This window comes from Monodon monoceros, unplaced genomic scaffold (assembly GCF_005190385.1).
Source record: "Monodon monoceros isolate NGI ecotype Baffin Bay Population unplaced genomic scaffold, NGI_Narwhal_1 Super_Scaffold_1, whole genome shotgun sequence".
NCBI lineage: Eukaryota > Metazoa > Chordata > Mammalia > Artiodactyla > Monodontidae > Monodon > Monodon monoceros.
Genome location: NW_021703765.1, coordinates 17,406,141 through 17,432,103, shown reverse-complemented (window position 1 = coordinate 17,432,103; position 25,963 = coordinate 17,406,141). Strand labels below are relative to the sequence as shown.

At 36.1% G+C, this 25,963-nt stretch overlaps 1 protein-coding gene across 3 annotated transcripts in view; it reads left to right on the top strand.

The window, feature by feature from the left end:
* WDR7 (WD repeat domain 7) overlaps nt 1-25,963 on the top strand; it is a 375,654-nt gene that overhangs the window by 24,403 nt on the left and 325,288 nt on the right. For all 3 annotated transcript variants that reach the window (XM_029222033.1, XM_029222024.1, XM_029222014.1), the window contains 10 exons: nt 1,723-1,829; nt 3,389-3,467; nt 6,893-7,067; nt 13,505-13,581; nt 14,421-14,540; nt 18,116-18,261; nt 18,617-18,719; nt 20,811-20,943; nt 21,192-21,440; nt 22,361-22,581. In XM_029222033.1, the coding sequence (XP_029077866.1) occupies nt 1,723-1,829; nt 3,389-3,467; nt 6,893-7,067; nt 13,505-13,581; nt 14,421-14,540; nt 18,116-18,261; nt 18,617-18,719; nt 20,811-20,943; nt 21,192-21,440; nt 22,361-22,581 (1,410 nt within the window). The remainder of the gene's footprint in view (nt 1-1,722; nt 1,830-3,388; nt 3,468-6,892; nt 7,068-13,504; nt 13,582-14,420; nt 14,541-18,115; nt 18,262-18,616; nt 18,720-20,810; nt 20,944-21,191; nt 21,441-22,360; nt 22,582-25,963) is intronic.

Here is a 25,963-nt window from a genome sequence, read left to right as displayed (position 1 = left end):
GTGTTTCACCTCCTTGGTTAAATTTATTTCTAAGTAATTTATTCCTTTTGATGCTATTGTAAGTGGGATTGCTTTCTTAATTTCTCTGTCAGATATCTTGTTGTTATAGAAACAACTGATTTTTGTATGTTTATTTTGTATCATGCAACTTTTCTGAATTTGTTCATTAGTTCTAACAGTCTTTTGGTTGGAGTCTTTAGGATTTTCTACATATAAGATCATGTCACCTACAACAGAGACAATTTTACTTCCTTTTCAATTTGGATGCTTTGTTTGTTTAGTTTTTTGCCCAATTGCTCTGGCTAAGACTTCCAGTATTATGTTGATTAGAAATGTCAAGAGTAGCTATCTTTGTCTTGTTCTTGATCTTAGAGAAAAGGCTGTTAGCTTTTTACTGTTGAATATGATGTTATCTGTGGGCTTGTTGTATATGGCCTTTATTATGTTGGGGGGGTACATTCCTTCTATACCCAATTTGTTGAGAGTTTTTAATCATGAAAGGATATTGAGTTTTGTCAAATGCTTTTATTGTCTCTATTGAGATGATTATGTGATTTTTATACTTCAATTATTTTTATTCATTTTTCTAGATTTTGGTGGGAGTACAGTCAGTTCTAGTTACTCTATTATGACTGAAAATGGGATTTTCTAGCAAAGCCATGTACGTTGAAAATAAAACTAACAATTGGTAAATTTGATTTTCTTGGGAGAAATTAAAGAATTGGCCAAGAGCATTTTTTTTTTTTTTCCAGTGGAGGAACACAGAGTCTCTGTATAGAAATGGGGTTGGATGTATGAGAAAATTTTGGATGTATGAGAAAACATTCTAGGCCTGTTCTAACCATAAACAATGATTGTATTTTTCTTTTAATTATAATTATGCAAAATAAGGCTAAAGTGATTTTGATTCTTTGCAAAATGGATATCATGAAAGGGGCTTTAAAGGTATTAATCATATTCCGTTTTTTTAAACTGGGTATTGAGTATGTGGTTATGTATTTTTTTTTATGTCTTGTACATGTGTTACAAATATTATTTGTATGTATTAAATGTTTAAGAAAGATATCCTGAAATTACTTAAGGCCTTGAAGTAACCTGAAATGATAGCATGCAGTTTGGTACAGAGTAGATGAATTTGGGGGCTGATTGCTAGACTATTTTAGAATAGTGGGTATTAAGCCGTCCTTTCATAAGGCACTATGGCACTAAATCATTAGGCTGTGAAGGTCAGTCTGGTTCCTGATAGTCAACATTGATATCAGCTTTTGGTAGGGTACCTGTTCTTTTTTTTGTGTGTTTGGGGATGTCCATAGTCTAGAGACTCTAAATGTACTTTCAAATCATGCAAAGTATTATTTTAAAAATAGGTGAGGTTAAATTATTTTGTATACTAATACACATTCTTAACCTGATTTCTCAGTGTATTGGAGCTTAGTGCCAAACACTGCCCTGCTTTAAATCCTGGTTCCATCATTCTCTGCATGATATTGGGCAAGTAATGTCACCTCTTGGTTTTCCACTTTTGACTTTAGAACTACGTGGTGGGCTGATTGTGCGCATTAAATTGGTGGGCGTCAGTGTTTTGCAGCTCTTAGTTTTTGATGTTCTGAGCAGTTCTTCTCAAATCTGTATCTGTATATTGTACTGAATATTTAACAGGATTCCTAAAAATGATTACTTAAAAAATTTGGTACTAATATCAACATATTTGTGTATTTCTAGGTTAATCCTCGAGCACTGTTATTTGGTCACACAGCTTCAATCACCTGTTTATCTAAAGCTTGTGCTTCTAGTGACAAACAGTATATTGTGAGCGCATCCGAGAGTGGGTAAGTATTTTCTTATTCACTTTTCTCCTCGTAAGTCTGTATTGCAAATAGTACCACTGTATTAGTAAGTAGGAATTTTTTTTTTTCTTTGGGGGTGTCTTTTAAATAAATGCCTCAGTTGTTTCAACATAAAGATATTTGAAATATGGTTTTCAAAATGAATTTTATCTTTATTAATGATTTTTATAATACTTTGTATTTTATTGTAATTTATGATTATGTTTTTGCCTTGCTTTTGAGAAACTCAGAATACCATAAAATTTAAAGAATGATCATTAATCCCCAAGGCATTTTTGCTGAATTGGCCGACAACTCTGAGAGTTTTAAAAAACCTCAGTGATGCTAGGCTAGCATAAATTTGGAAGACGAAGCCACGCAAAAGTTTAAACAGTTATATTGATGTACATTAATGCACTAATATGGCTACATGTATTCCTAAGGCTCAGAATAGAGCTTGCTTTTAGAGAGGTAAGTCATTGAACAGTATTTGTAGGGTCTAGAGTGTGGGGAATTAAAAGAAAAAACTTTTAGAGTGTTTAGAAAATTGTATATTTACACAATATGTTATTGAAGGGAGTTGGGGAACTGGAAGAGAATTATTTAAGAACTTGTCCCTTCTACTCCTCATAATTTATGAATTTAAAAAGAACCTTGTGTAACTGAAAGGCAGCAGCAGGTGAAAATATAGTACCTTTTGGCCAATTAAAGGATAATTCATATTAGAGTGAATATTCTAAATAGATTGGGTGAATTTCCTTTGAAAAATTTATACCATATGAGATATAGGAAAAGACATCTTAAAGAATACCCTAATATCAGGATCATTACATTTTATTAATGTTGTCTTCTGTTAAATAAATCTTAAATTTATTTCTTTAAAATACAAGGCATATTGACATTTCTAATTTCAAATGTTGTATCTTTAGTGTGAGATAAAGCTTTTTTCTTTTGGTATGCATGCAATAAAACTTCTGCAATAAATATGGAATTAAAACTGGAATATTTAATTTGCAAAGATTTGGAATTCAGTTGACCTTAAGTTTTGCTTTTTGCAGTGCTAAGTTTTCTAGTAGGTTGATAACTGATGGAAAATTGCAGTGGTTTAAATTAAAAGTTTATTTCTAGTTTTTGCCACTTGCCCTTCATATATCACTTAGGGCTGTGCTCTGCTTCATAATTCTCCTTACTTTGAGGCTGAGGGTGAAGGAGCTGCCGCTATCTGGTATAGAGGCAGAGGAGAGTTCTGGAGGGTCTCATATCAGTTCTGGTCAGAACTACTCAGAAGACTCCACCAACTAAAAGGGAGCCAGGAGGTGCAGTCCTCCCAGGTGCCCAGAAAGAATGTGGATCAAGGTGGGGGTGGTTAGGTTGGAGGGGAGTTTAGGACGGTGGGTGGGAGGACCAGAATTTTTGATGAACAGCAATAATGACTATATACCATCAATACTTTTTCAGAAATATGTCAGTTTTAATGGAAGATTAATTTTAAACCACTGTGACAAAGTTGAACAGTGCTTCCAAAACTCAGATTTAAAGTCAGCTGTTATCTTATTTTATAGAGAGATGTGCCTCTGGGACGTGAACGACGGCAGATGTATTGAATTTACAAAATTAGCTTGCACACATACTGGCATACAGGTTAGTATCAATTTCTGTAACTGGCCAAGTCAGCACAATTTATTATAGGTGTACAATTGAAAAAATGTTTTTTAAACATTGAGTCTATATTTTTATATGAGAAGTGGGTGGGGATGGGTAATAGGACAGGAAGACTAGAATTAGAGTAGTAAAAGTATTTTTCATAAGACAGTGTAGTGGGGGAGGAAAACAAAGACGAGGAGACTAATGTTGAAAGATGTAAGGTAAGCCATTGTCACTGCTGTTTCTGCTCTCTCTATCCTGGTTACCCAGGTGAGAGCCCTTTTACTGGTTGGGTAAGTGTTCTAGATCCTAAATAATGGAATTCTCTCTTGCTAAAGCCTTGGTGATTCCACTCATGATTGACACAGTCCATTTTGGGGATGATACCCTTTTCCTTGCTTGTGCAGTTGGTTCTTGAGTTCGTGTTTTGACTTCACAACTCTGTAAAAGAAAGGACCGTTTCATATGCCTGGCTGACACAGGAATTTGCACAGGAATTTATAGCTTCTCACTTACATTCCTGGTATTCTTCCTTATTCTTTCATAACTGTCAAATTCTTTGTGCTTCAAATTACTCATCATTTACTGTATTGAGTGTTGGGAAATTACAATGTATATAGAAAAATGTGATTTATGTTCTCAATGGGGAAGAAGAGGGAAGAGAAGAGAACTCACATTTATAGCAAATATTATATAGGTGTTTCTTGTATGGTTTCTCATTTAGGCCTCCCCACATCCTTACAAATTAGGTAGGAGTATATCCTTTTATGTATAAGGAAGCTGATAGCCGGAGTGATTAAATGACTTGCCCCAGTCTCACAGTGAGTCATTCCTGGCACTAGGATCCCAAATCAGCTTTATCTGACTCTAGGGACTGTGTTCTTTCTGTTATATCATACTGCCTCCCTTAAAACAAGTAAAATCATTTGTTGAGAAAGAAGACCCTCTGTGCTAACACAAGTTAGACAAGCAAAGGAAACTTTTCACAGATGGTTTGTGTGATATAAATCTTTAGTGACTACTTATTACCCTGGCAAAGTCCTTTTAAAAATTGCTTCTTCAATGCTGTTACGGCATATACTTTTTATTTAAAGGGCCTGTAGTATTTATTTTTTATCATATGAAGAATCATCAAGATTTATAAAGAGAAAAGGGATGATAAAATCATTTAGATTCATTGACTTTATAAATAATTTAATTGGAAAATTATATATAAGTATCAAACTCATTGGATATAAATATTTTAACTGTTGTATAATTTTATGATTTAAAAACTTTTGGTTTATGTTTTAGGAAAAATTATCTTTATTCAATATATTTTCAGTGCCTGCTGTTTATCAGATCCTGTATTAGGCCTTCTGTATTTAGATTGGCAGCCATCTCTAAGTAGAAGATGCTTTCTGGCATTTACTAATGTGTGTGACAGGTGTTTCCTGGGTGATCCTCACCCTCTCAGGTTCAGAAGCAGGTTTTTTAAAAAAAATTTGTTTATTTCTTTCTTTTTGGCTGCGTTGGGTCTTCATTGCTGCGCGCGGGTTTTCTCTAGTTGCGGCGAGCGGGGGCTACTCTTCGTTCCAGTGCGCGGGCTTCTCATGGCAGTGGCTTCTCTTGTTGCAGAGCACAGGCTCTAGGCGCGTGGGCTCAGTAGTGGCATGTGGGCTCAGTAGCTGTGGCTCGTGGGCTCTGGAGCACAGGCTCAGTAGTTGTGGCGCACGGGCTTAGTTGCTCCGTGGCATGTGGGATATTCCTGGACCAGGGCTTGAACCTGTGTCCCTTGCATTGGCAGGCAGATTCTTAACCACTGTGCCACCAGGGAAGTCCCCAGGTTGTTCTTATATATGTAGAAATGATGAACCTTGATGACATTGGCACTTACTGAAATCATAAGGAAGTGCCAACTTATTAAATTATCACATGGGGGCATCCCTTTTTAATATTTGGAAAACCTGTTTCTCCATTAGGGACACCTTTCTTGCCCATATCAAAGTGTCTTGGAAGCTAAATCAGCGTTCGGAAGATGGTTTGAGAATATAACTTTCAAGCAAAAGTGAGAGGCATTTAGTCAGGCATATCTAATAAAATACCCCTGCCCTCAGGACAGAGCTCTTCTCTAGTGACTGCAGTGCACATGGCTTTCCTGGCTGGTGCTGAGTGAGTGCTGACAAAGTTTGCTTACGTGCACCCATCCCTTTCTCCTTCACACATCCTCCCCTTCTGTGGGTCAAGGCTACCTATGGTCACATTATTATATGCATGCGAGAGCCTGGCAGTCCCTGGGAGCCCAGATCGTGTGTTATGGATCAACCTGAGATCTAGAGGTCCCCCCTGTGATAGTCTACATTTTATTAGACCCCTCTCTGGGGTTTAGTGGTGCTACCTTGCACTTAGTTAATGTGCTCCGTGCTCAGTGCTCATGTTTAAGAAGTTGTGCTCCTTGTGCAGGGGACTTCATAGTTGAGAAAAGATCGTCTTCCTTCACATGCAACGTTGAGCTCTGAGCAGTGGGTGGATGAGTGTGGGAGCAGACTGGACCTGGGTTTCTTACTTATCTCCCCAGTTGTGGAGTGGTTACAGCATTGCCCCTTGTGCAGTGTCTAACTTGCCCTCATGTGATTTATGTAAGGTCCAATCCCTTGAAAAGTTGTAGTCTGCCTTCTAAAAATCCTCTAGGAGAATCATTCCACTAAGAGAGTCACTTTTTTTTTTTTTTTTTTTTGAGGCTAAGGGAATTCAGAACCTTTGATAAGTTGTTGGTCTTAGAGTCATTCTTTCTCTGCTCTTTGCTTGATGGAAACTCATCTTATCCTTTTGAGTTATTCTTGGCATGAGTAACACCATTGTACTGGTTCTTCCTCTATTTTTCTTCCACAAAGTATAAATGTGCACTATGAGAATGGTTTATAACGGTTGTTTCACACTCTAATCTAAAATAACACACTTAGATTACTCAGAATTTACTTGCTTCTAAATTTTATTTGGTCATAACTAGTAATTATAAACCTATACTCACTGATTCTCATTCATCTCGAACTCATATTATTTTTGTGACCCACATGAGCTACACTTTTGCTTTGATTTGTGAAGCTGATTTTATTCAGGTGTTTTATTAATTCATTCAACAACTCTGTTTTAGATGCTACAGGAGGACAAAAAAGAATTATCATGAATTCTGCTCCAAAATAGTTCAAAAAGGAAGATAAGATACTAGGAAGAAAATAATTTTGTTAGATATTTTGAAATATTAATGTAACTTGATGTCTGCACATGTGTAGACATGTGTATATGTAGACGCATGTAATATATACCATATAGTACATGTCTGGAAATATTACTGGAGAAATTGAGCATCATAGTAAGCTTGGTGAATCCATGTGAATCAAGTATCTCAAGTAAAGAACATTTAAAAATCTTCTTCCTTTTAGTTCTACCAGTTCTCTGTTGGAAATCAGAGAGAAGGAAGGCTTCTGTGCCATGGCCATTATCCCGAAATCCTCGTGGTGGATGCCACCAGCCTTGAGGTGTTGTACTCCTTAGTATCAAAGATCTCTCCAGATTGGATTAGCTCCATGAGTATTATTCGATCCCATCGAACACAAGGTCAGTGTGCCCTTTAGGAATTTCTACACTATGACTTAATGGTTAGTTTACTGTAGAGTTGTATGATGTGTCACATGTTAATATACTTTGTTATATTATATTCTTAGGTTTAAGAAATAACTTCTCTCATGATTTATGGTCTGTCTCTACTTTCATAAAGGAGTCTTTGATTGAATTAAGATTTAAAGTGTTACATTATCTCCATTCCATGGAATAGATCACTAGTTTATGGCTGTCTTAGAGTGTGTCAGTGATTTTCTGAAGTGGAAGAAGAATGTCTTAACCCCTTGGAGGTATGGTGGGAGGAACTGTAGTTTATCTGTGTATTTCTTGGGCCCGGTTTTGTCACTTGCTGAAGAGGCATAGGAAGTGTTTCCATTTTTTGTGGAGATGATGAAAATGGAGGGGATTACACACAATTAAATTTAATGAAAGGTCCTGGTAAGTGCTTGGTGTGTAGTTGATGCTCAAACAAATACAAGTATGTTTTCTTCATTTCCGTTGAAACCTTTCAGTAACAATTGTGAGAACGAAAGTAAAATTGTTCAGGACAAGAACAGTAATTAATACTGAACATGTATATTCCTATATGTCTCTTTTGGAGCATTTTTTTTCCTCCCAAATGCCTCATAGTTGTGTGCTCTTCTGTAAAGGCTGACCTGTAATTAGCACCACTGCCACCGCCGTGAGACTTCATTTACTGAGTGTTCACAGTATCGGGAGCATGCTGAGCGTTTACATGTGGTAACAGTTCTCACAGCACCCAGTGGGATAGGTACAGTTGTCTTAGGATGTGTGGATGCGGAGATGGGTGAAGTGTAGCATGGTGGAGTCTTTACTTAAGATCACAGAGCAAGTCTGTGGCTTACTGGTGCCCAGATGGACCCCAGAGCAGTTACTTTACCACTGTGTTACACCACCTCCATTGGTGAACTGCCTTCAGTTTCGTGGGAGATTTCCTTTATTATCTCTTATGGTTGGAAATTGGCACATAGCTTTTTATTCAACAGCCATTCAGCAGATATTTACTGAGTGTGTACTGTCTTCTAGGTACGAAGGATTGAACTACTGAAGGGCGTCAAATTCTAGTAAGGGAGGATGATATATAAACAAATGGCAGTTCTGGGTGTGAAATGTGATGAGATAGAGAAATAGCACAGAGGCTAGAATTAGTGAAGGCAGTGAAGGGGCTTTGAGGGCAAGTAGGAAGGCTGCCCAGATTAGATGAAGTCTCTAAAAATAGTTTGTACATAGGTACAAAAAGCATTACCTAGGTGTGTGTGGGAAATATCCACATGTGAAATATACATGTACACACTGGTCTGAATAGGATAGAATGTAACTTTAATGGAAAATTTTGTGCTGTGCATGCATTTCTAAGTGTTGTCAGTTTATAATGTTGCTAACATACACAATTTTTAATCTGCTTTACCCTATTCTAGTGTGTAGATATTTGAGAATTTTAGATATATTGGTATGTTGCACTTTTACAGTAATTGACAGACTTGTGAGTAGTTGTTCTAGCTTCTTCGTACAGAGATTGTGGAATTGTAATCAGTGCATTTCAGTGCTTTACCTTGCCTATGGAGCCAGGCAGTACAAATAAAGTTTATACTGAAATGTAGCAAACACTGTTTTTTAAATAACAGTAACAACTTATTTTTATTGATGTGTTGAGGGCTATACCTGTGGTGTGTCTTAATTCTCATAACAGACCATTAACGTAGGTACTGTCGTTACTTTATTCATTTACATTTGCTTACAGATAAGCAAATTGAATTTAGGATAGGTTAGTTAAGTTATGCACAGTTCATTGGTTAATTAGTGAAGAAAATGTGATTTTAACGCATACTCCCTCACTCTGGAGCCTGCATTAGACTGCTATCTAATGCCCCTCCTCTCGGAGTTCACGAATATTACTGTCGTGCTGTGACTGCTCCCTCACCCGAAGCTGATGAATTTGGGTTTTATGTCATGTCTTTCTCTTGATGATGGCCTGTGGAGGGTGTGGTGTGCAATAAAATGGCGGGCAAGGGAGGTGGGGAAAGGGGAAATGTGTGCCCTGAAGAAAGTGACTGTGCTCCCCCATGATGAATAAATAAAAGTGAACTTTGAAGAATAAAAGTTGTGTGTTTGATTTTTAGTTTTTTAAATTCTTAAAAGTTTTTTAAAAAGTAATTTTTTAGCATAGTAATCAAGAACACTTGAAATTATTAAAACTTGTAAGTTAGAAATAAATGAAGCAGCTAAAAAAAACTTTTCCTTGAACTCCAAATTTTTGATCATCTTCATTAACCTGTTTTGAAATCAGTTCTCCGTTATTTCATAAAATATAGAATTAGGTCTTCATGCTAATTGTAAAACATGCTATTATTTAATTTCATTTAAGCAAACCACACAAGGGAATCCCCATAAGGTTAACAGCTGATCTTTCAGCAGAAACTCTGCAAGCCAGAAGGGAGTGGCAGGACATATTTAAAGTGATGAAGGAGAAGAAACTACAACCAGGATTACTCTACCCAGCAAGGATCTCATTCAGACTTGACTGAGAAATTAAAACCTTTACAGACAAGCAAAAGCTAAGAGAATTCAGCCCCACAAAACCAGCTTTACAACAAATGCTAAAGGAACTTCTCTAGGCAGGAAACACAAGAGAAGGAAAAGACCTACAATAATAAACCCAAAACAATTAAGAAAATGGTAATAGGAACATACATATCGATAATTACCTTAAATGTAAATGGATTAAATGCTCCCTCCAAAAGACATAGATTGGCTGAATGGATACAAAAACAAGACCCGTATATATGCTGCCTACAAGAGATCCACTTCAAACCTAGGGACACATACAGACTGAAAGTGAGGGGATGGAAAAAGATACTCCATGCAAATGGAAATCAAAAGAAAGCTAGAGTAGCAATTCCTGTATCAGACAAAATAGACTTTAAAACAAAGACTATTACAAGAGACAAAGAAGGACACTACATAATGATCAAGGGATCCATCCAAGAAGAAGATATAGCAATTGTAAATATTTATGCACCCACCATAGGAGCACCTCAATACATAAGGCAAACACTAAGAGCCATAAAAGGGGAAATCAACAGTAACACAATCATAGTAGGGGACTTTAACACCCCACTTTCACCAATGGACAGATCATCCAAAATGAAAATAAATAAGGAACCACAAGGTTTAAATGATACATTAAACAAGATGGACTTAATTAATATTTATAGGACATTCCATCCAAAAACAACAAAATACACATTCTTCTTAAGCGATCGTGGAACACTCTCCAGGATAGATTATATCTTGGGTCACAGATCAAGCCTTGGTAAATTTAAGAAAATTGAAATCGTATCAAGCATCTTTCCTGACCACAACACTATGAGACTAGATATCAATTACAGGAAAAACTCTGTAAGAAATACAAACACATGGAGGCTAAACAACACACTACTTAATGAGCAAGAGATCACTGAAGAAATCAAAGAGGAAATCAAAAAATACCTAGAAACAAATGACAATGAAAGCACAACCACCTATGGGATGCAGCAAAAGCAGTTCTAAGAGGGAAGTTTATAGCAATACAGTCCTACCTTAAGAAACAAGAAATATCTCAAATAAACAATCTAACCTTACACCTAAAGCAATTAGAGAAAGAAGAAAAAAAAAAACCCAAAGTTAGCAGAAGGAAAGAAATCATAAAGATGAGATCAGAGATAAATGAAAAAGAAATGAAGGAAACGATAGTAAAGATCAATAAAACTAAAAGCTGGTTCTTTGAGAAGATAAACAAAATTCATAAACCATTAGCCAGACTTATCAAGAAAAAAATGGAGAAGACTCAGATCAATAGAATTAGAAATGAAAAAGGAGAAGTAACAACTGACACTGCAGAAATACAAAGGATCATGAGAGATCACTATAAGCAACTATGTGCCAATAAAATGGACAACTTGGAACAAATGGACAAATTCTTAGAAATGCAAAACCTTCCGAGACTGAATCAGGAAGAAATAGAAAATATGAATAGACCAATCACAAGCACTGAAATTGAAAGTGTGATTTAAAATCTTCCAACAAACAAAAGCCCAGGACCAGATGGCTTCACAGGCGAATTCTATCAAACATTTAGAGAAGAGCTAACACCTATCCTTCTCAAACTCTTCCAAAATATAGCAGGGGGAGGAACACTCCCAAACTCATTCTACGAGGCCACCATCACTCTGATACCAAAACCAGACAAAGATGTCACAAAGAAAGAAAACTACTGGCCAATATCACTGATGAACATAGATGCAAAAATCCTCAACAAAATACTAGCAAACAAACTCCAACAGCACATTAAAAGGATCATACACTATGATTAAGTGGGGTTTATCCCAGGAATGCAAGGCTTCTTCAATATATGCAAATCAGTCAATGTGATACACCATTTTAACAAATTGAAGGAGAAAAACCATATGATCATCTCAATAGACGCAGAGACAGCTTTCAACAAAATTCAACACCCATTTATGATAAAAACCCTGCAGAAAGTAGGCATAGAGGGAACTTTCCTCAACAGTAAAGGCTATATATGACAAACCCACAGCAACATCATCCTCAATGGTGAAAAACTGAAAGCATTTCCACTAAGATCAGGAACAAGACAAGGTTGCCCACTCTCACCACTATTATTCAACATAGTTTTGGAAGTTTTAGCCACAGCACTCAGAGAAGAAAAAGAAATAAAAGGAATCCAAATTGGAAAAGAATAAGTAAAGCTGCCACTGTTTGCAGATGACATGATACTATACATAGAGAATCCTAAAGATGCTACCAGAAAACTACTAGAGCTAATCAATGAATTTGGTAAAGTAGCAGGATACAAAATTAATGCACAGCATTCTCTGGCATACCTATACACTAATGATGAAAAATCTGAAAGTGAAATTAAGGCAACACTCCCATTTACCATTGCAACAAAAAGAATAAAATATCTATGAATAAACCTACCTAAGGAGGCAAAAGACCTGTATGCAGAAAATTATAAGACACTGATGCAAGAAATTAAAGATGATACAAATAGATGGAGAGATATACCATGTTCTTGGATTGGAGAAATCAACATTGTGAAAATGGCTCTACTACTCAAAGCAATCTACAAATTCAATGCAATTCCTATCAAACTACCACTGGCATTTTTCACAGAACTACAAGAAAAAATTTCTCAATTTGTATGGAAACACAAAAGACCTCGATTAGCCAAAGCAATCTTGAGAGAGAAAAACGGAGCTGGAGGAATCAGGCTCCCTGACTTTAGACTATACTACAAAGATACAGTAGTCAAGACAGTATGGTACTGGCACAGAAATAGGTGTATAGATCAATGGAACAGGATAGAAAGCCCAGAGATAAACCCATGCACACATGGTCACCTTACCTTTGATTAAGGAGGCAAGAATATACAGTGGAGAAAAGACAGCCTCTTCAATAAGTGGTTCAGGGAAAACTCGAAAGCTGCATGTAAAAGAATGAAATTAGAACACTGCCTAACACCCTACACAAAAATAAACTCCAAATGGATTAAAGACCTAAATGTAAGGCCAGACACCATCAAACTCTTAGAGGAAAACATAGGCAGAACACTCTGTGACATAAATCACAGCAAGATCCTTTTTGACCCACCTTCTAGAGCAATGGAAATAAAAACAAAAATAAACAAATGGGACCTAATGAAACTTAAAAGCTTTTGCACATCTAAGGAATCCATAAACAAGACGAAAAGACAACCCTCAGAATGGGAGAAAATATTTGCAAATGAAGCAACGGACAAAGGATTAATCTCCAAAACATACAAGCAACTCATGCAGCTCAATATCAAAAAAACAAACAACCCAATCCAAAAATGGGCAGAAGACCTAAATAGGCATTTCTCCAAAGAAGATACACAGATTGCCAACAAACACATGAAAGAATGCTCAACATCACTAATCATTAGAGAAATGCAAATCAAAACTACAATGAGTTATCATCTCACACCGCTCAGAATGGCCATCATCAAAAAATCTGCAAACAGTAAATGCTGGAGAGGGTGGAGAAAAGGGAACCCTCTTGTACTGTTGGTGGGAATGTAAATTGATACAGCCACTATGGAGAACAGTATGGAGGCTCCTTAAAAAACTAAAAATAGAACTACCATACGACCCAGCAATCCCACTACTGGGCATATACCCTGAGAAAACTAGGGGGAAGCAGTTGCATAGCACAGGGAGATCAGCTCGGTGCTTTGTGACCACCTAGAGGGGTGGAGTGGGATAGGGAGGGTGATGGAAGAAAACAAAACAAAAAAAGCAAACCATGGTCCATGTCACTGTTGTAACCATATTATTGTTTAAAAATAAAGCATGTTGTGCTTGTAACTGGCTTCTTTTTCCTTCTTGGTGTAGAGGACACTGTGGTGGCGCTCTCAGTGACGGGCATCTTGAAGGTGTGGATTGTTACCTCGGAAATAAGTGGCCTGCAGGTGAGACAAATGAGGCTGGAAGTCAGTTCTCTGTTTCTGTTCTTACGGAGTCTTACATTTTAGGCCCCTTCTCTTTTTTACTTAAAGAGGAAGGAAAAAGCTATTCTTTTCAATAGTCTTATTGACATAGTATAGAAGAGTCCCCTAGTATGCTCTCTCTGTACGTGAATTATTTTTTTTCCCTTTTGAGGGTAGATATCTGCCTTATCAAGGATGCAAAGCAGAGAAACATGCTGTGCAGGATCTGAAGTAGAGAAACACAGAAGAGGATTTTCCTCAACTGCTTCTGTTTAAATTTGAAGTTAAAAGGTAGTTTGCTTGAGGGGGAAAAAAAAAAGCAAACCACCACAAAGAAGATATAAAGCAGGTTTTAGTCCTCTGAGTTCTTTGGACTTGAATTCCTTGTTACTTTTTAGCAATAAGAAAGGCAGATCAATTTTCTGGCAATATAGATAGTAATATCTTCAGTTAGGGAATTTTTAGACATTGAATCTGGGAGAAAGTGCAGGAATTGATGAGGTTTTTTTTAACCTACAAGCACATGTAACTATAAAAATTAGGATTGACTCAAATTTTTATCATCTGTCATTGCCAGTGATGACACTCTGACTCACATTAGTATTTTAATCTTAAGTAGCTTTGTAGCAAAGATGTTGTACCCAGAGGATTTTAGAGTATATCTTTGCTGCTTTTTACTACCTTGGTTCTCATGTGAGGGGCTAAATTGTTGAACATATCAAGAGATGCCTTTATTTCATTTTGTTTTCTTTATCATTGTGTGATAATTTTAACTGACGACCCAGCCAGTCCTAAAGTTTTACAGATCTTTCTCTTTTCAGGATACTGAGCCAATATTTGAAGAGGAGTCCAAACCAATTTATTGTCAGAATTGCCAAAGCATCTCTTTTTGTGCATTCACACAGAGGTCGCTTCTGGTTGTGTGCTCCAAGTATTGGAGGGTAAGATAAACTACATAAGTAAGAAATTGTATTTTTGCCCTTCGTGATATTGGTTTATCAGACTCCCGAAGAAGATTGTAAGGCGGAGCTTGGTGTTAGAATATTTGAAACATTTGGTCTGATTTTGATATCATATTTTGAGGTATGGAATTTGGCTGTATATAGTTATCTTTTTTGTTTTGGTTCATAGAATGATTCAGTTAATGGTTGTTAGTTCTGTTGATCTTAATTTCTGCCTTTTGCTACCATATTTTTCATCGTCTTGTCAGTACAGCATGGGCAATGGTGGTGAGTTTTCTGCAAGTTGGCTGTATCTTTGTAGGTTGTTATTATCGCAGTTGCCATTCTTTTCTGACATTTTGGAGTTGGCAAGGTCTTCTGTCATTAAAGAGCTAATGATGGAAGGTATATATTACTTTCACGTTGCCAGACTTTAATATTTCCATAATAGAAAAAGAGCCATCAGGTTTTGATCACTTGCTCTGCTCTGTGCCTAGCATACTTTTCAAAGCTTTCCATGTATTATTTGGAAATAACTCTCCAAGGGGTGGTATATTAGTTATCTAATCCTGCGTAACAAATTATTTCTAAAGTTAGTCACTTAAAACAACAAATTTGAATCATCTGTTTTTGGTCAGGAATTTGGGTTTCTGTGGGTCAGGAATCTGGGCATGGCTTGGCTGGGTACCTCTGGCCCAGGGTCTCTCGCAGACGGTGATGAAGGTTTTGACCGGGATGACTACCTCATCCCACGGCTCACCTAGGAGAGGGTCTGCTTCCAAACCTACCTGGTGGTTGACAGGCCTCAGGTCCTACCAACTGTTGGCTGGAGACCTTAGTTCTTTGCCGTGTGGGCCTCTCCATTAGGACAGCTCACAACACAGGAGCTGCCCTTCCTCAGAATAAGTGAGTCAGAGGGACTTCCTTGGTGTTCCTGTGGTTAAGACTTCATGCTCCCCGTTCAGGGGGCACAGGTTCAATCCGTGGCCGGGGAACTAAGATGCCACACATGCTGCACAACGTGGCAAAAAAAAAAAAAAAAAAAAAAAAAAGTGAGCAAGAGAAGGTGTAGCCAAGACCCACCTAATCTTAGAGCTGAGATCCCATTACCTCTGCCACATTCAGTTCTCTGGAAACCGTCACAAAATGCCGCCTGTACTCAAGGGAGAGGATTACGTGAGGATCCTAATACTACCAGGAGTCAGGGATGGGTGGGGCCATTTTAGAGGCCGCCTGCCACGGCAGGGATTGTGGCTTCACCCATTTCACAGATGAGGCAACTGAGGCGTAGGGGGGATAAATAACTTGGCTGAGGTTATACAAGTGGTGGTGGTTGTACAAGTGACTAAGGTTATACAACTCAGGCAGCCTGACTGCAGCAGCTGCTCTCATTACTACTGCGCTATCCTGTCTCAGCGTGGACAGCCTTATGTATGTCCACTCTGTATGTGGCATACTTATGTATGTCCACAGTATGACTGTTGTTTGGGACAAGATTAGAGAAGAAAAGCTAGCAGCTGCTTAGTTGTAGTAGGCCATATGGGATCCTTCCTTTGTCTTAAAACTTAAAACACATCCAAATAGAAATAAAACAAAGTGCAAGAGGATACAGTGAAAAATATATACCCTTTTCCCCCAGGGCACTTCCCTTCCCCTCCCCAGAGGCAGTAGCTAATACCAGTTTCTTGTGTGCCCATTGTCAGCATTTTATAATCATGTGAGATCAGCCTTCTCTTGAGTGCACACACAAGAGTGAAAAGACTAGATCAATGGTACAGGATAGAATGCCCAGAGATAAACCCACGCACATATGGGCACCTAATTTACGACAGAGGAGGCAAGAACATACAATGGAGAAAAGACAGTGCTTCAGTAAGTGGTGCTAGGAAAACTGGACAACTACATGTAAAAGAATGAAATTAGAACACTACCTAACACCATACACAAAAATAAACTCCAAATGGATTAAAGACTTAAATGTAAGACCAGATACTATAAAACTCTTAGAGGAAAACATAGGAAAAACACTCTTTGACATAAACCACAGCAAAATCTTTTTTGACCCACCTGCTAGAGTAACGGAAATAAAAACAAATATTAAAAATTGGGACTTAATTAAACTTAAAAGCTTTTGCACAGCAAAAGAAACCATTAACAAGACAAAGAGACAACCCTTAGAATGGGAGAAAATATTTGCAAATGAAACAACAGACAAAGGATTAATCTCCAAAATATACAAACAGCTCATGGAGCTCAATATCAAAAAAACAAACAATCCAGTTAAAAAATGGGCAGAAGACCTGAATAGACATTTCACAAGGAAGGCATACAGATGGCCAAGAGGCACATGAAAAGATGCTCAACATCACTAATTATTAGAAAAATGCAAATCAAAACTACAATGAGGTATCACCTCACACTGATCAGAATGGCCATTATCAAAAAAGCTAGAAACAATAAATGCTGGAAAAGGTGTGTTGAAAACGGAACCCTCCTACACTGCTGGTGGGAATATAAATTGATACAACCACTGTGGAAAATAGTATGGAGGTTCCTTAATAAAACTAAAAATAGAACTACCATATGACCCAGCAATCCCACTGCTGGGCATATACCCTGAGAGAACCATAATTCAAAAAGAGTCATGTACCACAATGTTCACTGCAGCTCTATTTACAATAGCCAGGACATGGAAGCAACTTAAGTGTCCATCATCAGATGAATGGATAAAGAAGATGTGGCATATATATACAATGGAATATTACTCAGCCATAAAAAGAAACGAAATTGAGTTATTTGTAGTGAGGTGGATGGACCTAGAGTCTGTCATACAGAGTGAAGTAAGTCAGAAAGAGAGAAACAAATACTATATGCTAATGCATATATATGGAATCTAAAAAAAAAAAAAAGTGGTACTGATGAACCTAGTTGCAGGGCAGGAATAAAGAGGTAGACATAGAGAATGGACTTGATGACATGGGGTGGGAGGGTGAAGCTGGGGTGAAGTGAGAATAGCATCGACGTATATACACTACGGAATGTAAAATAGTTGGCTGGTGGGAAGCAGCAGCATAGCACAGGGAGGGAGGCTCAAGAGGGAGGGGATATGGGGACCTGTGTATGTATATGGCTGATTTGCTTTGTTGTGCAACAGAAACTAACATGGTATTGTGAAGCAATTATACTCCAGTAAAGATGTATTAAAAAATAAAAAAGACAACCAAAGAGTGAGAGAAGATAGCTATGGTGTACACTATGATGAGGGACTCGTCTATTATTGATAAAAAACAACTTCTACAGGTCAAGAAGAAAAACACCGACAACCCAATAGGAAAACGAACAAAAACATTTCACAAGAGAGGAAAGCCAGGTGACCAGTAAATGTGTAGAAAGGTGTTCAGTTTCATTAATCGTCAGGGAAACGCATACGAAAACAACATGTAGATGGTATTGCAACCCACCAACATGACTTTCTCAGTTACTGCCAAAAAGAGGTTTTCAGTTTTTATATGGTTAAATTGTCTTATTTTGTTTTATGGTTTTTAAAACGATTGCGAATCTCTTATTCCTCGTAGGTATTTGATGCTGGGGACTACTCCCTGTTGTGCTCAGGTCCGAGTGAAAATGGACAGACGTGGACTGGAGGTGACTTTGTCTCGGCAGATAAAGTCATCATTTGGACTGAAAATGGGCAAAGTTTTATTTACAAACTACCTGCCAGGTATTCAATAAATAATGTTAGGACTTTAACTGAAAGCAAAAGTTTCCGAATTTGGGGTATAACCTGAAAGTATGAAAATGTAGAAAGTATAAATATTTAATTTAGGTAAAAAACTTGAGAACTTAAGTTGATTTGTAATTGAGGTTTAATTTCTAAGCACAAAAATTAGGTGGAGTTTTTATTTGAAGTAGAGTATGTTAGTAACATTAATTATTTAATTTTTTCATGCCGATATTAAATTAACTGTAATTAAAATATCCATATTTTGTCCATTGTCAAAAAAAGTCATCATATGGTATGATAAAATATTTAATGTCAGTATTTTTACTGAATGTTGTAGTTTTCTCATTTTCAGTTGCCTTCCAGCTAGTGATTCATTCCGCAGTGATGTGGGGAAAGCAGTTGAAAATTTAGTTCCTCCGGTACAACATAGCCTCTTGGATCGAACAGATAAAGAGGTAAAATTCTTCAGGTATCATTTATAATTGGTAGTTATGTTGAAAAATTTTTACAACTATATTTATTGGTGTCTTTGGTAGCTAAGCATTTGAAAGATTCAGTACAATTCAAGGCTGTGTGTTAGATACTCTAAAACATTTTGACATGGTCAGTTATTATAAGCACAGTTTTCAGATTTGCTTATAATATGCCTATAATGTAGCAGTCACTTTTCTCCAGGAATAAAAATGGTCTTATACGGATTACAAAGTGGCAATGACTTTTTGATAAAATTCATATTGATGGCATAAATTGATTTTATACTCATGCAGTTATAAACATAGTGAGAGATGTAATTTTAGAAGCACAAAGATAATTATGTAATAATGCTGACTGATTATTATTTGAACAAGGTATTGCAGTATCTCCCCAAAACCATGTAGTGATTTAAATCATTAGGCATTAAAAATAAAGAAAAAAGACATTTTTTTCCCTATAAAAATCAAATTTATTATGACTTCTAAGAACCTACTTAATATCAGTTTAAAGTTGAAATGCCCTTAGTACTGGGTTTTCAACTCTCTATTCTTTGAGCATTAAGAAAGAAGCTTTGGTTTTGGAAATAAAGTTTCCTTTACTCAAGTTCTAGGTTTCCACAGCTTTTTCATTCTGAACATTTTGTTCCATCTTTATGTGGAGAGATGGCGAGGGGAAGGGAATTAATTTTTACATGATTTTGAATATATAGAATTTATATATCCATGTACAATTAAGATCCTCTATGACCTGTCCTTTAGTCTCTTAACTTAAACTCCTACTTACTGCTCTCCAAACAAGATAGTCACTTCTATTTAAATCAAGAGATAATGACTTATATAAAAAACATACATGATGGGATTTCCCTGGTGGTCCAGTGGTTTGGACTCAGCACTTTCATTGCTGGGGCCTGGGTTCAGTCCCTGGTCAGGGAACTAAGATCTTGCAAGCTGCTCGGCACGGCCAAAAAAACCCCACAAAAAACCACGAAACAAAACAAATACATACCATGTTTCTTTATGTATCAGCTCCCCAATACGTTTTAAATTAAAATATATGTACTGTGTGGTGTTAGATACACAGTGAAATATGAAATACTGGCTATTACAGCTGTTGTAACAACTTTTCCTAGTTAAGCATGTTGTTTATCAATTAAAACTTTTAGTAATTTTCAGGCTTTAAGTTAAATCAAGTAACTAACTATGCTTAATGCATATAATTTCTATAGGATAATGCTTTTTAGGAAACAACTGATACCGAATACGGATTATTTGTTAACTATATGTTTAAACACTGAAGTCTATTTTTTACTGCTTTTTAGGATGAGCTTCTATGCTTTAATGCTCCAGTTTTAGTATATTAATAATCTAAATTTTAAATTTAGGAGTCCACCACTATTTCGTATTTTCAAATAAGTGGTCTCACTGAAGACACAGGATCTTAAGCAGAAAAATAATTTGTTTTAAAAATGAAAGTATACACAACACCCTAATGAATGGTCTTTGTTCCTAGTAGTTTATAGCAAATCAGGCTAGGTTCAAGTGGATTATGTAAATGTCATCAAGTATCATGCCATTAGTTGAAAAATATTCTCTTAAGTCCTCTAGTTGTACAAGCTTGGTAGTTTAGTTTCGCATCTACTCTTGGAGACTAATCAGGGATGGGCAGAAAGCTCAGATTAGCCTGTTCTCCCCTTTTGACCTTTTAAGTGGAGAATTTTCTTTTTGGTAACGAGGGGTATATCTTTGTATTAATTGCTTAATAGCAGACAAATAATTGCATTGTGGTTTTTACAAAGCAGAGAAAAAGAATAAAAATATTAATTCTAGAGAAAGACTATAAATTTAGTTTTCATTTGTGTTCTATGTACTGGATTTGGGTATTAGTTGATATGTTTCAGTGCTACAAAATTAATTAAAATATTATTGAATACTCATTCTATAAATGCACTTTTTTTTTTTACTCTGGTACCGAGGCAAAGTACTTAACACCCTAATCTGAAAAAATGTTAATGTGTGGAATATTTTGTTTAAAAAGATAGCTAAGGGTATTTGAACAAATTTTTTTTTTTACAGTTGCTAATTTGTCCTCCTGTTACTCGGTTCTTCTATGGATGTAAGGAATACTTCCACAAACTATTGATTCAGGGTGATTCTTCTGGAAGATTGAATATTTGGAACATATCAGACACACCTGATAAACAGGAAGGTACAGGAAGTACTAGTAAATCACTTGCAGTAATTTCTCAATTTTTTAAATTTAACAACCTAAATACCAGCCACTGTGTAGCAAATTCATAATGTACATATGTCATTTTCTTCTTAGAATTATAGTTGATGACAGTTATTCTTTGGTATATTACTGAATCATCTGTAAGCACATTTATTTTTATATGTTTAATGTTTTTTCTAAAATACTTAAATGTTTTTCTTTTGTACCAAACAAAACCTCCACAGAGCTGGAAATGACAACTTCTGTTAGTTTGCAAGAGGCATTTGATAAACTGAATCCTTGTCCTGCCGGAATTATAGATCAGCTGAGTGTCATTCCCAATAGTAATGAACCTCTGAAGGTGACCGCAAGTGTGTACATACCAGCCCACGGGCGACTCGTTTGTGGCCGTGAAGATGGAAGCATCGTTATTGTACCTGCCACGCAGACAGCCATAGTGCAACTGCTGCAAGGGGAGCACATGCTCCGCAGAGGTATCCTGAAGATCTCCTAGTGTCTAAAGTGTTTTGAGAACTCTGTAACCATGAACCTGACAATGTCTACACTCTTTGTTTTTAACAAATACAATGAATCCGTGTAGTTGTTCGTGTGCAATGTAGTTGGGAGAATTTAATGTGCACTTAATAAAATACACTCCAGTTGACCCTTGAACTACTCAGGGGGTTAGGGGCACTGACCCTCTGCACAGTTGAAAATCTGCATGTTACTTTACAGTTGGCCCTCTGTATCCTTGGATTCAATCAGCTGCCCCTGTGTAGTACTATAGTAAATACTTATTGAAAAAAATCTGCGTGTAAGTGGACCTGTGGCAGTTCAAACCTCTGTTGTTCAAGGATCAACTGTACTTAGTGTCTATTATTGGAATAAACACCATGTAATGACTGTAAATAAAGAGGTATCTAATTTTATCTCTTTGATATGTGCTAATAATTCCATTTATTATTGGGTACCTATATAGTGTACTAGTAATTATCATATTATCAGTAATACTGGTAATCTTTTAGAACAATGCTGTCCAGTAGAACTATATATGTAACAATATAGGTGATTTTCTAATAGGCACATTAAGAAAAGTAAAAATGAAGCAGGAGAAATTAATTTTAATAATATATTTTCTTTAACCTAGTGCAGCAAAGCTATGTTCATTTCAACTTGTAATCAATATAAAAATTACTAATGAGATATTTTACATTTTTTCGGTGCTAAGTCTTTGAAATCTCATGTATATTTTACATTCATAGCACATATGAATCCACTCTAGCCACACTGCAAGAGTTCAGTAGTCTCATGTGGTATGTAGCTACTGTATTTCTAGAACTACAGAGGAGTTCTAGGAAACTAGAAGCCTTTTCGATGATAAAATGTATAGCTAAATCCAAAACCTCGTTCACAGGTTGGCCACCTCACAGGACACTCCGTGGTCATCGGAACAAAGTCACGTGTTTGTTGTATCCGCATCAGGTCTCAGCTCGTTATGATCAAAGGTACCTGATATCTGGAGGCGTGGATTTTTCAGTCATAATTTGGGACATTTTTTCTGGAGAAATGAAACACATCTTCTGTGTCCATGGTGGCGAGATTACTCAGCTTCTGGTTCCACCTGAAAACTGCAGTGTAAGTTGATCACGAAAGATTATTTCACTGTGGTAGAGTCAAGTTGTGTTGCTATCAGGCTTAATATAAATGAAATCCAGAGTAACTTAAAATGTGACAATTAAAAAATCCTTTTAATTTAAAAACTAAACAGTGGTAATGTGATGTTTAGACAAAGTTACAATTATTACCATCGGGCACATAGTCGTAGAAGATGCATAGTTTTTTTTCCTGTTATTAGCTCCTAAATAGCTTGTCCCTGAAATGTAGTAGTAATTTAGAATATGTTTACTGAAGTTTCAATTTTTTGTTCTAAAGTACTTTAAGTATCCCCAAAGTCATTCTCTAATCTCATTATTTTCAGCTTCATCTGAGCAAAAAGATAGTAAACGTATACTTTGGTAGTTTGAAGCAAAATACTTCTCATTACTTATAAATAGAGTTCGTTTATTTTGATATTTTTTTGTGGCTGCGCCGTGCAGCTTGTGGGATCTTAGTTTCCTGACCAAGGGTCAAAACCTGGGCCCCGGCAGTGAAAGCACTGAGTCCTAACCACTGGACTGCCAGGAAATTCCCTAGAGTTCGTTTAAATAAACAATTATTGTGACAAGAGAAAGTATAACAGGCACTGAAAATGATTTTGGAAAATTTTGTACATACCTTTGTGAAAGCAGATTGCTTTCTTAGTGATGTGCGTGTAGGTTAGGCCATGATGTCAAATATAAACAGCCTAATAATTTTAGAAATAGGAGATTTTAGGAGAACTTAGGATGGATGAATAACAGACCCATAATTTATGTTACTGTTTGTTAATCATGAACTTGTTCATGTGATTAGCCACTTCTGTTGGCATCATCACTATGCCCACACATTCACACGTGTGTGTGCACACACATACACAGACACACAGACACACCGTCTTCTTGCACACATATTTCATGCTTATCATAATCCCTACAGCATCACCAGTTATGGTTTTACTGAAATGAAAAGCATTTGACTTCTGTATCTGATCCAGTATTCACAAGGAGTCTCATTTCAAAGCTCAGAAAATCTTCCTTGGCCTTTCTACTTACTTAATCTTCCTGGTAATGTGTGTTATCTGCCATGTTCTGCCAGTGCTAGATTTCATTTGACTTGATACTGGTGATGTTATAGGAGGTTCTAGTACCAGGTTCTCTCGTTTTTTCCCCTGCCAAATTTGAAAATTCAGATACTTAATTATCCTCTTCCTTCTTTTTAAAATTTTTTTGCCTTTTTCTTGCTTCCCAGTTGGTTGTTCATTTCTTTTAATCTTCATCACTGAGAAAAATTATTGTGTATTTATTTAAATAACCAATTGTATGTCTATTTTAGTGAAATACATATCATTGTCATTATACTAAGTTATAGCACTGTTAGAACCCCTGCCCTAAACTTTATTTAACAGTACTTAATGCCCCATACTAAAACATGAGTTTTTTGATCTCTGACTGCAAATTTGGGGAAATATCTAATTTTTTGATGCTGACATTGATAATTTAGATTATTTTATTTCAGTTTAGTGCGACCATTTCTAATTTGGCTGGTTTTTGTTTTCATAAGAATAAAACACTGAAAATTAACTAGAGTGTGTGTGTGTGTGTGTGTGTGTGTGTGTATTTTTTTAATTACAGGTATTAAAAGGAAAGTTTTTTTGAGTGGTTTCCATAAGGTCATGTTTTCTTTTTGAACTACATTAATATATTTTTTAGCTTACATATTTATATGAGAACATTTTCTGGTTTCTTTTAAAAAAATTTCAAGTGGGTATTTAATATAATAAAATTTTTTTGATCAACTGCATTTAGAAATAATCTGTAGTGAGTAAAAGCTACCTAATAGACATACATGCAACTAAATAGAGAATGGTCTCCTTACTAGACTAGGTGCTCACCAGAGGTGCTAAGTTGCCTGGGAAATACGAAGAAGAGAGACACAGACAAGGAAGCCTGGTACTTGGAAAATAATTTACTCATTATAGTCTTAACAGTAGAATTTTCTTGTTTTTAATTATCTTTCAAAAGTACTGATTAAGACAAATTTGCTTTTAGCTTTGTGATAATTTGACAGTAAATAATGCCTGCCTAGTTATTAAGCTGTCCATTTAGCTGGTAGTTTTAGGTCCAGCAGCTAATATGTTTGAAAGAGCCTAACTGATTAATAAAAAGCTAAGAATTTGATATGTGCTAAATGTTTAGCAGACGACTGTTTTGCTGAGATTAGAGTTAACAACATCATATGCTGATTTTAATACTAGAATTGTCCTCATAAATTGATCCAATGTCATTTTCTTTTAGCAAAAAAAACTTTTACTTTAAAGTGATCTGGTAGTTGGAAGATTATAAATATTTACCAACTGTATGTTTAAAGATAAATCCTGAAAAGTTTGTCATCTGCTTTTTTGATTAGAATAGGGTTTTGGTTTTTATCTTAGGTAGATTGGGAAAGAAGTTGAGTTTTGATTTCTTGCAATTTTTTTTTTACCCCAGGAAAAGATGTCCTAAAACAGAGAAATGTTGGTTGCATTTTAAAAATGACTTAAATTGTAATTAAGAATGTACAATTATGATGAATTTTTCTTTCTTAATTTGTGGTCATTTCATGTTTACCAAAATATAGGAAGTTGTTAAAACTGAGCAAAATCATTGTCTCCTGGCTTTGGTAGACAGTGAATGAAAAATGAAATCCTGCCTGCTGGGTAGAAAGGATGCTGCGGCTGGAGATGAGCTTTGAGGACAGACTATACGCCCTTTCACAACTCCACACACATGTACATCTTACTTGTCTACTGTCTAGGTGTTTCTTTGTCATCCTTTCTTTACCCACTCCTTCATTTTTGTGCTCTTTTAGCATTTTTTTACCTGAAATCTTTCCAAATTCTTGCTATAGATTAGTATTACTTTAGTGCCAGACTCAGTGGTTCTATACACTTTATTTTTAATAAACTTTCTCTATTCTTTTATTAATGGGAGTTTTAATTATTTAAAAATTTTGACATGTTCATAGATGATAAACATTTCCTATAGTGTTATGTAGAGTACCTGCACTGAATAGATTTTATGTTTATTGTACATTGAAGGTTTTTGTTTTTCATTTTTTAGAGGAATTTTATTTATTTTTTCCCAAATAGTAAAGCTCCATTTAGTCAAAGTGCTTTGAAATTGAGTTTGATTCCCTGAATAGTCTAGTTAACTGAGATTTAACTTTCATATGATACAGATTATTTTAAAGAATTAAAATACAGTAAGAAAATTTAAAAGTTTCCTGAAAATATCCTTTGAGATAGGAAATATTGAAGTAATTCAGGATTGTATAGTGCCAAAGAGTTATTGACAAAAATTCTGCAAGTTTTTTTGGGCAGTATTACTATCTGCCAAGCAAT